Raw genomic sequence first — 16,862 nt, 5'->3', positions numbered from 1 at the left:
CAGTAAAAAACTTCAAATTATCACAGGCCTCTTTACATTCAAGGAAATACCACCCCAAGCAATTGGAGCAGGGTACTAGCTTGGAGAGGCTCCAAACCCAATCATTAAGCCCGAACGGGAGAGCCTTAACTGTCAAACATCCAGCAGAGAAAGAACTTTTCCATGCTGCAGTCCGACTCATGTTTTGGAGCCCACCCATCCCCATCCTAGGTAGGGGAATCTCAGGGTCCATCCTGCTAACTCTGAGCCTGGACTACATTACTACCTGTGCCCTAAACATAGCTCTAGGAGTCTTACCACCTCAATAGGAAAAACAACTCCAAACCTTGTCAATCCTCTAACCCTAAACCTAGGGTTGGGCTGTTCCAGCAGCCCCCATCCTGAGCAGCCTGACCACAAGTATTAGCTTAGATAGGCTCCAAACTTGATCACTACTAATTAATGATTGACTCCAGGATGAATATCATAAATCATGATTGACTCCGGGATGAATATGAGCCACCAATGCGACCAAGCAATAGGCAGAGCCAACCGCACCCTATCCTGCATCAACAGAGGCATCACTAACAGGTCCAGAGAGGTCTTGCTCCCCCTCTATGTGGCGCTGGTTAGGTTGCAGCTGGAGGACTGTGTCCAGTTCTGGGCACTGCGCTTCAAGAAGGACGTGGAGAACCTGGAGAGGGTCCAGAGGAGGCCACTCATATGGTTGGGGGCCTCCGTGGCCAGCCCTACGAGAAGAGGCTGAGGGACCTGAATCTCTTTAGTCTCCACAAGAGGAGACTGAGGGGGGGATCTTGTGGCTGCCTACAACCTTATTAGGGGCCAGCAGCAGGGACTTGGGGAAAGTCTATTTGCCAGGGCCCCCCTTGGGGTCACCAGGAACAATGGCCACAAGCTGAGGGAGGATAGGTTTAGGTTAGATATTAGGAAGAACTACGTCACTGTAAGGGTGGCCAGAGCCTGGAATAGGCTTCCCAGAGAGGTGGTGTTCTCACCTTCCCTGGAAATCTTCAAGAGACTAGATAGGCACCTGGCTAGGGTCTTATGACCCTGCCACTCCCAGTGCTCCTTCCTGCCCATGGTAGGGGGTCAAACTCAATGCTCTGGCTAGGTCCCTTCTGGCACATTGATTCTATGATTCTAAGCCTCTATCTGACATCCCCAGCTGCCAAACACCCATGAGAACAGGAGGAACCTTCCCAGTCCACAACCTGACCCGTGTTTGGAACCCACCCACCCCCAACCCCTGGGGATGGGGGTGTACTCCATCCTAACCTTGATCTGGACTGCATTACCTACCTGTGCCCTAAGCCTAGCTCCAGGAGTCTTAACATGCCAACCAGAAATACACCTCCACATCTTGCAGAAGGCAGGGTAAAAATGCACCTTACTAAATAAGGTTATGAAGTACAAGCTGAAGCTCACTTCATCAGAAAGGATATGCACAAAACAGTTAAGAAAAAGATTGAATACAAAAGTGGGGCAGGGCAGTGGGAAGAGAGAGACGGAGACAGAGAAGAGGATGGGAAGAGTGCTGGGAAAGGCAAACAAACAAGCAATAAACACATGGACCAAAGGAGTCATAGAAGCTAATCCAGATAATGGGATAATCTATACTCCCTGTTGAAACAAGATTTAACACAATCCAGTCTGTGGGTATTTTCTTCTTCTGCAATTTGCCATTCACACTGGTTCTAAGAATGTTGCTACCTGAGAACAGCAATCCTGAGCTCAGCAGTGGAGTGTCCAGAGAAGTTACAGTGCTCAGCCACAGGCTTGTGTCTTTTCTACAGCTGATGTTACAGCACTGTTTATTCATTCCATCATGGAGATATTGCTGTTTATCCAATGTAGACATCAGATGGGCATTGCAAGCAGGAGACCATGTATTAGACATTGGTAGGATTGCAAGTGAATTAACCTTGGATGTTGTGCTTGTTATTCAGACCAAGAAGGATGTAGCCTGTATTGATGTGAGGTAAAAGCAGGCATTTGGGTCCATTGCAAGGCCTCCAAACCATACCCACTTTCTAACACTAGCTCAGGCTGTTCCAGCAGTCCCATCCCAAGCAGCCTGACCACAGGTAGTAGCTGAAGAGGCCCCAAACCCAATCACTAAGGCTCTACAGGAGACCCCTGGCTGCCAAACACCCAGAGAAAGAGCAAGAGAAACATTTCCAGCCGAGCCTGAACCGTGTGCTGAGCTTACCCACCCAGAACCCATAGTGAGGGGACACAGGGTCCATCCTCTTAGCCTTGACAGCATTACTTGGCTGTGCCCTAGAAACAGCTCTTCAAGTCCTACCATCCCCAACTATCATTTAAACTCGCCCCTAAAATACTGAAGAAGGGGTAATAGTAATTTGAGAGGGTAACAGATCGTACTTCAAAAAGACAATTGGATTATAGTACTTTATTTCTGTTCATAAAGCCAGAAAAAAGTCTCACAAAAGTAACAGTTCTCAACAGTAGTAATATCTGAAGTCAGTGGGAACTGCAAGGTCACACAATCTGGCTCCTTAGAGATATCATCTAAACCCTGAATTTTTGGACTACGGAAAGGGCCAGAATCATTAATAAGTTATCACTTCACTCAGTCTCTACACCAAACCACCTTACCTGTTACTGAGCTGCTTCAACTCTACAGTCAACAGTTTCACCATGGGGGTGATATGGTATTTGCCTTCCTGGAGCTTGGCAAGGGAATAACTAGATCTCATGCCATCAACAGTGGTAGAAAAGTTCTCCACTGTGAATGCTTTTGGGCAGAACAGTCTTTCATCTTTGTAGCTATTACCCCATCATTTAGAAATGCTCACTTAGAAGAATATCACTGTTGTGAAAGTCTTCCATACAAGACCGTCAACATAAAGAGATGCAACTGGCAAGAGAGGTAAACGATAATATAAAGGATAATATAAAAGGTAATGTAAGCGTGTAATAAAAAAGACCATGTATAAGGTCAACTACAAGATGACAAGTGCAGCTAATAGCAAAGAAAGCAAAGAGGACAAACCTCTTAGAGTAGTAGAAGAACAGGTCAGGAATTACTTAGAAAAGGTATTTCAGGTTGCCAGGCCCATACAGAAAACACTCTAATGTACTGCTCAAAGGTACAGGCTGAGTTCATTTCAGAGCCATTAGCTATCATCTTTGAACATGCATATATTGGGTGAAGAAATGGGAGAAGGAAGTGGGGACCTAAAGACCAGTCTAACCTCAATACCTGGAAAGATTATGAAACAGGTACTCAAGGAACCAGGGTTATCAGAACTCACATTCTTTTCTTGGGAGCTAGATTAATCTGAGAAGACTGAGGGGGAGATACCTGAAGGATGATTATAAAGACAATGTAGATTCTTCTCTGTAGCCACAATGGAGAGTGCTATGGGCAATAGTCTCTAATTGCAGTAGAAGCAGCTTAGGTTGGAGATAAGAAAGAAATCTTTTCACTCAGAGTGGTCAACCATTGGAAAAAGCTTCCTAGAAAGTTTGTGGAATCTCCATCCTTGGAAATTTTCAAAAGCAGGTTTGACAGGCACTTGGCAGGGTGGTTTAGTCTGAGATAATCCTTCCTCATACAGGGAGCAAGACTATATAATCTCCGGAGATCCCTTCCCCTCCTGCTTTTCTACGATTCTGAAACTAATTGGTTCTCTCATCTAAGTCATGTATCTGAAGTGTATATTTTCTAGACTTGTTTATATTCTCAGCACAAAACATTTATATTTTCTATAATCTTAATACAAGATACTTCACACAGTAAATGAGAACTCTTTATTTAAATTACATTTGCTTAGTTTATATTTAGGACAGTATAAAGGCCCAGCTTTTCAATTCTTTTAACTGGTTGAGGAAGAAACTCCTGAGCTGGCCAATGCAGTTTAAAAAGCAGTTAACTTTTTTGTTTTTTCTGGAAATCACAAAAGTGATGTAATTACTCTCCATATAGTTTTGTCCATATAATTTAGCATATAGTGCACCATTTCACTCTGCAATATATTTGGAAAAATATACAAACCTGATATAACCATATTAGAGATGTCTGATAGATAGTTGTCAATTATTTAAGACAGTTTAGGACTATATCAGATATTCCTGTAATTCTATTTTAAACTACAAAAAGAACATAAATTCATATAAAATTACAACAGATTAGACAAACTTTTTCCAAGGAAAAATTAGATATCAACTCAATCTGCCATTCTGTGAAACGTGAATATAAAATAAAAGTTACAATTAGTAATGCCTGTATTGTTTAGCTATGAACTGGTCGAATTAACTCTTAAAAAAAAAAACTATACAGTATTATTGCACTCCATGAACGTGCAGTATTTGGAAACATGCCAGCACTGAAAGAGGTCTTCCATCAAGGTTTTTCAGGAGGTACAACGTGACTGTAAAGAAAGCATCCAGTCTGCACTAACAGCTTGCTGTCTTCAGTGCAGGCCTTCATTGGTTTCAGCCACGCTGCCAATGGAAAGTTTTGCTTTAATGCCTGAAAAGAAATGCATAAAACATATTGTTATGGGGGGAGGGCACTTCCTTCTTGGTCAAACGAAAGGAAACTGTCTGTGAAACATCTCTATACACTTCTGGAAGTTCCACCATGCTCACTCAGATTGTGGAGAAGAACTACTCATTACAGACTTACGGAGATGAAAAGTGATGTGGGAAGGTACTTGGACTATACTTAGAATCCTGGGGGAGAGTTAAGTAAAGAAGAAGCTAAGGCTGGGGGGGAAAAAAAACAAACAAAAAAAACCCACACAAACAACCCTAGGGAAATCTTTCCAAAAACGAAATCTACTAAGCCACTGAATCATCTCCAGAGGGAAATTATGACAGCTCCATTGCTTGGAAAATGTAGCCACAGTCTAGTTTAAGCCTACAACAGCAGACTTCCTGGATTAACAGGATGAATGAACTTCATGTAACAGGAAATCCATGCCAAAAACTTGTACTCCACATTGCAAGCAGGAAGAGTGCACTGTCCAGGGCCCTACAAATAAGCATGCATCAAATATGAAGGATACAAAGGATCCAAGTCATGCTTCTGAAGGAAGTGGGAGATAGCTAACTTTATGTCTATTATGGGACCTCCTGTTCCTTTAATGATTAAAGCGTTAGCTAAAGGATGAATTGGTAAATCAGGCTTAAGTGATTTTGACTTTTGGTTCCTTCAGACCAGCAAAGTCAACAACTTCACTTAACCCAATCAGCAGCACCTGTATAATAAAACTATGAAGCTGTTGACCTTCGTAACACCACCGTGCTTTGGTTAAGCTGCTGGAAAAGGGGGAAGGGAAAGCCCAAGAGGAAGGATTAAAATATCAGGTCTGAGGCTCAGAGATAAGACGAGGCCGTGTCTGTATGGTTAGAAGCAGATGCCAACCTTGCACTGCCATAAGAATTATTATGGAAACACAAAGGCCAAGCAAACAGACATCCATACCACTTGCCATGCCACGAATGCCCAAAATTTGTGGCCATGAAGTAGCTAGTATTAATTTGTGCTGTTATTTAGCAGCAGATGTCTGTTTGCTTGGCAGCCCAGAGCTGCTCACACTTTCCAACTGCCCCAGCAGATTCTCTAAGGGGCTTATCATCCAATCCCACACACCCCAGGAATTTCCATGCAGGATCAGGTCCCCACCCAAGCCCTGAGAGTGCCTGCCTGGCTTTCATCTGCTTACAGAGACACTGGTTTGACACTTCAGTGTGGTCCCAGGACTCAGACTGCAATGGAACCAGCTTTTGCTTGGTGTGCCTCTCAGTAAGCAGGGAAGACTTCGCTCCTTGTCCCACAGGATCAACAGGTAATATAAGTCTCTCCCAGTGAAGCAAATTTTCTGTGCTGGGACACATCCCAACACAGCTGATCTATTTCATTTGGTGACATCTACTTGTAGCCTATGAGAGAAGCTAGAATCCCAGTCCCCAGAAACGTTACTTAGCATGAGCTAAAGCTCAATACTCCCCCAACAAATGCATGTAGAATGTTTAAGCTCTGACAAATGTTACTACCTATCTAAATACTTGGTTTTGAAGCAGTTGACCTTTGTTTACTGCATCACAACCAAATCACAGTTGTCAAAGGAAAACTGCACCAGTGGCCAAAGCCATATGGACCATCAGAGTAAACACGATGTCCATGACATGTTCCTAATGAATGCCAACAAGAACACTTTCAAATGTGCTCTGCCCACCTGCTCCTGATCATATGCACCAAACCCAGAAACCATGCAGAGAAGCCACTCTGGAGGCATCTCTCTGCAGCTATCCTCACACCACTCGCTCTGGTGTATGCGATAACAGACACAAAATGATGCCTGCCAGAGTAGGTTTGTGGAAGAATTTCTTGATTTGGCATCTTCAAGTAAGACTGGGTCAGAATGTGTGCACTCTAGAACCAGTCCTGCAGGGAAAAGTCAGAGATGTGTTCTACATGTACTTGCAATTTGTTCACAAAACCTCAGCTCAGACACTAAGTCAAAAATACCACTCAGAAATGAAGGCTCTGACCTGAAAGGGTACCCCCAGAGGCAGAAGGCTCAGATATACAACCAGCCTGGAACAGTAAGGCCCTTTAGCACAAGAATACCTCTATGAAAGTTGCACTACATCAATGCAGTTTAACTTAAAGAAAACCTTTCATGCACAAACAGCCTATGTTTGCACATAGAAAGGTAATATTTTACTATATTAATATTACTAAGAATTATAGCTTATTGCACCCTCTGATATTTTTAAAATAGAACCTGTTTAAAGAGAGCTAGTTTTACAAATAAAATTTAAACTTCTGTATTTAGTTATGACTTTTCATCCTCCCCAACTCCCAGCTTTCCGAGCAGTATTTGCAGTTGGTTATTAAGTGAGCATAATGTGCAGAATGCCAGGGTAATAGTGAGAAAAGGCAGTAATATGCTCCTACTCTCTGGACTCATGAAACAAGTATGTCACTCATCTACTATATGCTGTAACATACGCAGGGTTTTAAATCTGCAAAGCTCAATGCATGCTTTCCTATATTTTCAGACATCCCCAGTGGACAACTGACAGTTGTTGAACTCATATCCTGCCTAGCAAGATCGCTCTGTACAATCTTTCACTTCAGGCCAGAGGGAAGTTCTCTGGACAACAAAAATTTGGTATGACTACTCAAAGGTGCTACAGGAAGCTCGTGGTTGGTAGTGAAACTGCTGAAAGACACCTGAAACATGGAGGTTAGACACTGGGCTCTGTCCTACCAGAGAGAGGTCATTGTAAATATCATTTACAGATGAGGGAAAAAGGAATCACTAGCAGTTATGCCAGAAAGATCAATTTTTAAGAAATTACTGGACAAATGTCGTCTATTACATATGTAACAGGGAGGAAATGCACAAGAAGGGAATTTTTCTTCTTAAATGAGGTACAAAGGTGGGAAAGACACAAACACCCTGAATGAAGTTATATTTATTATTTGTAACACTTAAGAGCCGAAGTCGTGGAGCAGGATTCCATTGTGCTAGATTCTGTACAAAGAAAATAAAAGCCAGTCTTTAACTCACAGAGCTTATAATTTAAGTACAGGCAGTCCTCAACTTACAGCATTTCAAGTTACGTTTCACACTTACAACATTTATAAATTAACACCCTGTTTCTACTTTACGACGTCAGTTTCTACTTTACAATGCTTGATCCGATGTGATGCCACACCAGCAAACAAGTTCGTTGTGTCACCCATCTCCCTGGAGAACATCTGTCCAAACTTCCTTTGTCTGCTTTCTTAAGAAAGCAGACAAGACTCCAGAAAAACCTGCAGCCAAGATGCCTGAGAAGACTCCAGCCAAGAACCCTTCAAAAAGTCCAACCAAGAGCCTTTCGTAAAGTCCAGCAAAGTCACCTCAAAGAAGTCCTTCCAAATCAATACGATTGCTTTTTACAATATAAATACATTAATGTAGCTAGATTACTCATCTATAATTGATCGAGTACATAATTCTTGGGTATTTTTGGTGAAAATAGGGTATCAGGCCTTGGTTCAGGAACCAATCCCCCATTTATAACATTGTTTCTTATGAGAAAATTGGTTCCAAGTTGCAACATTTCGATTTAAGATGCGGTTTTCAGGAACCAATTGCGTCATAAGTCCGAGGACTGCCTGTACTGTCATCACAAAACCCAGTCCTCTTTTCTACGTGAAAAGGGTTAGGATATAAAAGAATGATCTGTACTGTATAGAGCAGTACTACCTGACTTGCCATTACAGGCAATCTATTCTGGAAGGAAAATTTCCTGCTCCTGTGATGTCCAAAGCTTTCTTATTAATTACTCATATATCCCAAATTAACTTCTCCTGTTCTACTTAATTTTCTAAAAAAAGAAAACAAACAACTCCCCTAAAAAACAGAATAGCATGCCATATTAACCCTACTACCTTATTTTGTCACATACAAACACACACCCTTTCCCCAAAAACTAAATGCTGCAAACTGGAGTTGACCTGGTTCAGATAACAGACAAAATGCTCCCCATAGCTTTCAATAAGGGACTCCAAAAGTAATTTTTCTCATAAAATATTTTTCCAACTTTTTGAATCAGAAACTCTTTAAGAGCCCTGACCACCCAAACACACACAGCCTGTTACCCTGGGGTGAGCAATCCATTACCATTTGCAATGCAACAAGTACCTAAAAATCCTGGGGAAAAGTGTCTGGGGGTATAGAGGAAGGGATTAAAACAAACAAAAGGCAACCAAAATGCAAAACAGAACAAAACAACACAACTTACAAGAAGTTTCAGTGCTGATAGAAGGGGCTATGATCGATGATGGGGCATTGACTCCATATGCACATTGAGTTTCATTTCATTATCAAGAATTTGGACAAGTTGCTGCATGGAAGGAAGGTGACCAGACTCCAGCTTAGACCACACTGGAACATCTATAAACAAGAGAAGTGAGAAGGGTGGGGGAAGGGAGGAAATGCACAGTTACAACAAAGTAGCTGAGAAGTTTAACAATAGCCAGTCAGCTCCTGAATTCAGAAAATTTAGGGTTCAGGGCAGAATTTTGAGCCTATCAACTGCAGAAAAGGCTTAAGAGAGGTTGAAATCTAATGAGGTCTACTCATTTCTGTATGAATTTTAATATTCTTAAGGCTGACTTAAAAAAGGCTTGTGCTTTTTGAGCCTGTGGTGGTGAGGAAATAAAGATGAAACATATACAAAAACTAAATCCACAAGTTTTTAACTTGGCTTCCTAACTCAGACTACTATGAAAAGAATTGCACCTTCTTACTAACTAGCTGACTCCCATGGTTGCCACAGAAGTTCCCGAGTGAGCTCATCTGCCTTCAAAATAGGAGGCAAATAATAATCACCTTATGCAACATATATACAGTAGATTCCAATTACATACTAAAATATAACAAATGACACAGGTAAGTGCACAAACTCATTCACAAACTCATTTGCCACCTTGCAACTTAACCTGGAGTAACAGAAGAGACTGGTAGCCTCTGAAAACCCTTGTAGAACATGGCATGCACACATAGCAATTTCTTGAAAATAAGAGAACAGAACTCACCATTCAAAGTTATCTCAAATGCACCTGTTGACATACACTGATTCTCAATCATGTTGCTCAGAAAGAAAACCATCATACAAGCATAGACCTAGAACCAATCAAATCAGCATTAGTTTCACATATTGGGATCTTCTAAACCAAACTTTTTATTCATAAAACCCTGAACGGTCCATAGAGACATTTTAATTCTTCATCTGCACCTTCTTTGAAAAAGTTTGCAGGTTTTCAGGGACATAAAAAAGTCCTTTTTTTCTTTATTCTAAATAATAGCTTGCACAATTTTTTCTTTCAAGTATCCAGCTTGAGAACTCAGAAATAATACTGAACCCACTGATTCTTAAAAGTTCATTTTAAGTTTACTAAAGAAAAGTGGTGTCAAACTCATCTGGCCCCAGAAGCCTGCTAGGCCAGGTTGTGACTGACCCCACGTACCACACATAGCATCCATAGTGCCATGTCCACTATGGATACCACATGGAGTAGGTACCAGCCCTGCTCCAGGGCTTGTGCTGCAAGTGGTGCATGGGCTGGACCTGGCACTGCATGAAGCATAGAAGATCAATCTGGAGACACTGCACAAAACCAGCCCAGCATGGGTGTCATATGCATCACGCACCCCAGACCGACCCTATGTGCCATGTGCAGTGCCAGGTTCAGCTCACACACTGCATGCAGCTCACAGGGCTGATCCAAAGACCACAGGTTGGATCATAAATCTCCACAGACTGGATCTGGCCCATGAGCCATATGTCTGACAACCCTGCTACAAAAGATCAAACATCCCCCCTCTCCCACTCCCATTAAAGCCATACACATTCTGCAGAGCCTTGGAGTGAGATACAGAAGCTTAATACAGTATTTAAGAAAATCAAGGAGGTTCTCCATAATTTCTTAAGTAGCAAGATACATCCTCCCTAACTAAATATAAAAGTATTTTGATAGATGATATTTCTGTTGCAAACCCGAACCACACTGTTCCTTCTGCACCATCTTTTTGAGCTTTCTTTTGGCATCATACACCAAGGATCATATGATGCAATCTTCAGCAACATGGCATTTGGAGATTTCATAGCTACTACGGTTATTTATAGTATTCTCTTTTTATTAGCGCTAAAACATTGTTTACATCGGTAACCACCAATGAAAGGATTAAGTACATGAAATAACAATAGGGCACTACAAAAAACGTAGTTACATTTCAATAAAGCCTTAATCTAGGTCAGATGCGCAAGGCATGATTCTGTGGGCCAGCAGAATCCACTACTGTACTGAAGCTGACCCATGATTCAAACCTACTGCATTGGTAGTTTAAGTTGAGGTGTGCTGCATCTATAACAACAAAAGAACATCTAAAAGACACTCAAGACCCAACCACTTTGGAGCAATATAAAACATATTATGGTTCTGTCTTTTTAGTTAAAGTCTAGAATGAAATCACTGTTTCAGAATTCTGAAAGTAATGTTTTAGTGCTGTACTAGGAATGACTGGAGAGCTATTGGTCTAATCAAGAACACAAGTTTCCCGAAGTATTTGGGAATATTCTATAAAGTAAAAACGCAACTGGATTTTACTTTTTAAAGTGCCAAACAGGGTTTCTAAAAAATGTAACAAAAGCTTGTTTGATAAGAAACATCTAAGAAACTGCCACGATTCAATGCTTTTGGAGAAAAACACAATTTTAAACACCTACCAAAACACAACAAGTTTGTTGTCAGTACAATGAAAAAAAGCTGTGCCTTCTTCCTGATGGTGTAACTCCCATGCTGCTGCATCTTTATCAATGGGGTGACATTAGGTACCTCTCTATAGGCAACCAGACCTCATATCTGCATTTCTACCAATAATACCAGGCACCACCATTACAAGTAATTAGATTAACCTCAGTAATCAGATTAAACTCAGAACGTTTCCTGCAAAGCATTCTCAGTTACAGCAGAGCACTACACTTCTACTTGCACCCTAAGATCCTGAAAATAAAATAAGCCATATCAGTTTTCAAGCACCCCCACACAAGTATTATGCAATTGCATCAAAATTAGACCACACCACCACAAAATAAAAGTAAATCATGTACCTTATTTTCTTGGCCCCACTGCCAGATACTTGGAGCTTGCATGCCAAAGAAAGCGAAGGGATCTTTGCCAACAATAATTAAGCCTATTAATACTAGTTTGAAGATTGACAGGAAGGATGCTATGTGTCTAACAAAAGCAAAAGATACAAGTCACTTTACAAGGCTCTCAAATGCTTCACTACTGTATACCTAAATATCACTTCAATTGGTATAATCATTTTCATAGGACATAATTAGAAAGCAGGCAGAAAGTAACAACACACCCCAAGACTCAAATGGATACCCTGCTTTTATCTCTAAAGTTGCTAAGATTAAAAAAATTTTGTATCTATTTTGCAAACTGGCTGTTACTAACAAGGCTGTAAGCAACAATTAGGTACTACATGATTCAGTAACCACCACAGTAACTGTACACCTCTATCTAGCCTACAAAGGACTCTTTTAATTACTAAAATAAAAATAATTCCTTTTCAATTAAGTTCTCTCATCACTTTTTCCCCCCAAGTTTTTAAGTTATGTTTAAAGGAATTATTCTATGACACAGTGAAGTTTTTTCACTTTGTTTTTAAAACCAAATGCTCCAAACCAAATGAGGTCATATCATAATATATATACACATACAATACTATCAATATGTACACACAGTTTAGTTATAAAGTAAAATTATGTGAACTTGTACCCAGATTCAATGGTGAAGATTTACTATGAGCGATCTGAAGAATTAAAATGGACTTCAATTTGCCATGCAATAATAGTGACAGACATTATGATACAGATGTGGTTGCTTTCTGTTTTGTGACACATTCAAATCAGGATTACTTGGCAGTTAAAAAAAAAAAAACCCAAAAGAAGACTCTTTTCATTTTTTAAGGAAATGAGGGTAGAAAGATCATCATAAGAAAACTAAAAGAATTTACAAGATGTCAGAAGAAATTTTTTTAATTAAGCATATACATTGGCCATCTTTAGCACACTGGACAGAGACTGAAGAATACACCCCCAAAAAACCAGTCAACCCATCTAAACAAACTAATTGTTTACATACCTATATATAGGTTGGGGAAGGTAGTTCTCTCCTTCAATGCGGATGTCTGGGTACCGCTGGCTAATAACCCGCATGTACTCCTCAAACACCCGCCTGTAGCCTCAGGAAACACTGAAAGACAGACATTATTACTGAACTTCAAACATTGTACACTATATTCACTGCACAGTGGAAACTGCCAATACCTTCCCAAATATACTTTTGGGTTTATTCAACTAGACACAAATTAATATTAATTACACACAAACAAATTGCCAAGCTGATGATTCTGGAAGCTTTCAACTAGATTTCACATGGCATTTGCTTTAATTTACTAACCTACAGGTCAAATTCTAGCAAGTACATACGTCTCAGAAGATTTAAGATGAAGAAACTTATTTTTTTTGTCTGGATCACAGGTAATAAAACCTTCTCATAAGTTCTATGACATATTCAGAAAGGTCAGACTGTAACAACCACCCTGCATTTTTGCAACAGCATCAATTAATTCTGAATTCCCCACCCCCACCCCAAACATCACATTTAAGCTTCCTGTACAAGTCTGCAAAGACTGATGAAGTATTTTTAATATTGCGGGATATAAACTAAGTAGTACTGAACAGGAAAGCAGTTAGGAAACAGGTTGAAGTGGGTATAATAGAGAAGATAACAGACAACAGAATGAGGGCTCCACAGCACACCCAGAAGAGATACCCACCTCCAGCATTCAGAAAAATACTGTAACAGATTAAGAAGCTATGTTAAATGCTTATCAATATCTTTCTTTTGCTTCTTTATGATTTAGAAAAAGGCTTAGAATTTCAAAAACATCAAAAACGGCAGTGAAAGAGACTGATATAAAAAAGAGCTTGTTAACAAGATGTTTTAATGGTGAACTTCCAATGCAAAAATTACATTAACTTGAATCATATTAGTCCTCCAAAAAGTAAGAGAAATTATTTAAACATCAGCTGTTGCCTCTAGTACACACGATTTTTAGATTTTTGTTGTGTGTAACCAGCAAGATTCGGCTCCACTTCATACTACAAACATGTGTCTGAGACATCGCAACACAAGACGGTCCATTGCTGGAAAACAGAATTAATCCAAAGGCAGTACCTTTAACATATTAGCATGATTGTACTAGGTTTTCCATTTTTCTACCTTTTGATATTAAAAAAAATGTTCAACGCTACAAAACATTAAGTGGCACCAAGCCAAAAATAGAGAAAGCTATCACAAAGTGTCACTTATGAGTCAGATGATCCAAGTAGAAAACCTGCATCTGACTGGGCAGAAAAACTCAATATTATTTAAATAACCACAGTTTAATATTTGTACCTGCAATTCAGTTTTTAGAAATATGTTACATCAATATTTTTGCTTTAAGACTGAAAAATTTGAAAAGAAAAAGGCATAGTACAACCAAACTCTTTTTGTTTCACAAGTAATAGAAACACTACAATTGATCCCAAATAATTTGATTCTGAGAAATGCTTTGAAACAAAAGCATTGGTGCTTTTCAGTAGCTCAACTTAGTATACTTGATAGTCTGAGAGACTGAACTACCAGTTATTTCATTCGAAAAATGAAACACGAACCTCAGAACAACCGTACACTATGGAAACAGGATTTTAGATAAATGATTACAGGTCAATCTTGATTCTTGAAAGATTGCCAGTGTATACATGTAATTATTTCATTACATAAAACACTGCAGTAGAAATAATTTGACAGCCACTCAACTTGTGAAAATGCATGAGAAAAATATAGAAAGTAAATTAAAGTTACAACAACAACACTACTTTATCTTAACTTTACTACTTGTGGCATTTTACAGAACTGCCTAAACAAAAGTGAGCAAGGCCCAGAATTCACTTCTGGGGACTAAGATGTACATTTTTGCACCTGTGGATATTTTTCCCCTGCTGAAACGGCACTGTGTGCTATCAACAGCCAACAAGCAGTGCTACAAGTTTTTCACAATGGACTTGAACACAAAAAAAAAAAAATCACAGCAGCGAGTGCACAAATTATCAGCTCTGCTACAGTTAAATAGATAGCTAAAATCATACATTTTATGTTCCAAGAGCTGGTCAGTTACCACATGATTATGCTCATTTAACACTGGATGCAATGGTGCAACTAGGGCAGGGTGACTGGGGCAGTCACTCATGTGCTGTCTTCAGGGAGAAGGGGAGGTGGCTCCCGCAGCTGCATATACCCCCCTCCCCCCAGGGAAGCAGGGGGGGGGTACATGCCCCCTGGATCTGTGCACACGGTGAGGGCAGGCTGCTGCTGTGCACTGCACTCAGGGCTGGAGGCTACACCAGCCTCTTCCTGGTCAGGGCTGGGCTGGGGCTGCGCTTGCCACAGGCAGTGATGGCACTGGGAGTAGAGGCTACAGGAGGGGCCAGAGCCACTCCAAAATTCACCACAGCCCCGCCATAGCCCTCCCATCCCAGTGCTGCTACCGCCTGCCCTAAGTGTAGCCACAGCCCAGTCTCTGCTGGGAAGAGGCTGGCATAGCCTCTGGCCCTGAGCGCACAGTGGCAGCCTGCCCTTGCCCCGCACACAGATCCAGGGGGCACATATCCCCATGCCTCCCCCGGGGGTGTACGCAGCAGCAGGAGCTGCCTTCCCACAAGAGCTGCCAGCTCTGTCCCACACCCCGCCCCACCTTGACAGTGTCTGCCCCAGCCCCATACTCCTTCCCTCCAACAGACTTACCAGCTGGATGCTGCTCTCCAGGCTGCACTCCTGGCTGTGTGCATGCTATGGCTGCATGCATGCATGCAGCACTTATCAGTGACAGTATCAGCTACATCAGCCAAAAAAAGCTGATTGCTGATAAAGTCAATTATACGATACAGACCAATGTATCGGTGCACCCCTGTGCACAAAAGACTCAGAAGAGTCAGTTTCATCAAGGGTGGCAAATATCTCATGAGAAGACCTTGAAGTTTAAGCTCAGACCATCTCTGCTTTCCAATCTATACTTCTCTTGCCATTAGTCCTCATCTGCCAATCCGATAAGCAATCAGTGTTTTGTTAGTTAATAGCATGGGAAGTGTCCTAGACTAAGGATGGGCAATTACTTGGGCTGGAGAGCCATTTAAAGAGTTTTGGTAAGTTGCTGAGGGCAGAGAGAGATGCCAATTGATCTTGTCCAGCCCACTAGTGTCACCAGGCCCTTGAGAAGGGAGAGCTGCATACCACACCTGGGCCAGGCAGCACACACTCCTCCACCCCAGCATCCACCTCCCCTGCCCCCCAGCTTCCTACCAGAACTACACAGTAATGGCACAACGGCCACCAACAGCCAGGCCTGTCTGGGAGGGAGCACGATGCAGCACACTGCACAGCCATCTCAGCCACTGCAGCGAGCCACAGCACCCAGGAACCCATGGGCAGCACCTGGAGCTGAATGGCCAGCACGGACTCACCTCCTAGAGGTGCTGCAGCGGCATCCCGGCAGGTGGGACAGCTCCCCAATGTGCTGCACCGCACCCACTCCTGTGCCAGCCCAGCTGCTTGCAGCCACAGAGTCAGAGCTGCACAACCGCAGCACCAACAAGAAGCCGGGTGTGGGGCAGATGGGGCTGGAGGAGCACTACGGCCCAGCCGTGCAGGAGCAGAGCAGCACTGGGCATGGCCTGCCCTCCTCAGGCTCCTGGCAGCAGCCGACAGGTCGAACAGGATCGATGGGTGGGCTGTATTTTGCTTGCCCCCTGCTCTAAAACTAAGGTATCAAATTCATCACCAAATTCACAGGTGCGTGGGCCCCGAGAGCAGCACCCACCGCCGCCCCACGCACCACAAGGACCCAGCCCGAGCGGGGCGGCCACCGGGCTGGCCTGCATCTTCCACAGGCCTGCCCAGGCACCCACACGGCGGGGACGAGCCCCGGGAGCTCGAGGCCTCCGAGCCCAGCGCCCGGCCCCCGCCTGAAGCCTGGAGGACGGCTCCGAGCCAGGCCGCGCTACGCGGGGGAGGGGAGGGGAGGGGAAATGAGGGGAGGAGGGGACTCCCCGCACCGCCAGGCCCAGCCGGGTCGCACGCACCAGATCTGGAACTTAAGCAGCGGCCCCGTGGCGTAGGCCATCCGCAGCTTCTTGGCCGGCAGCCCACCCGGCTCGGCTGCCGCCGCCATGCTCAGCCCCGCCGCCGCCGCCGCCGCAAGCAGCAGCAG

At 42.6% G+C, this 16,862-nt stretch overlaps 1 protein-coding gene across 1 annotated transcript; it reads right to left on the bottom strand.

The window, feature by feature from the left end:
- Window positions 1-3,758: 3,758 nt before the first annotated feature.
- Window positions 3,759-16,862, bottom strand: SELENOT (selenoprotein T; the record flags this gene model as incomplete). The annotated part of the gene is made up of 6 exons (XM_019503028.1): window positions 3,759-4,498; window positions 8,776-8,927; window positions 9,572-9,659; window positions 11,647-11,773; window positions 12,692-12,802; window positions 16,735-16,862. Coding segments are annotated over 5 exons (579 nt in total), but the record flags the coding sequence as incomplete, so codon positions are not given.

This window comes from Gavialis gangeticus, unplaced genomic scaffold, assembly GCF_001723915.1.
Source record: "Gavialis gangeticus isolate Ggan-Ray unplaced genomic scaffold, GavGan_comp1, whole genome shotgun sequence".
In the NCBI taxonomy this organism is placed as follows: domain Eukaryota; kingdom Metazoa; phylum Chordata; order Crocodylia; family Gavialidae; genus Gavialis; species Gavialis gangeticus.
The sequence above is the reverse complement of the archived record's forward strand: the minus strand, read 5'-3'. Positions and strand labels throughout refer to the sequence as shown.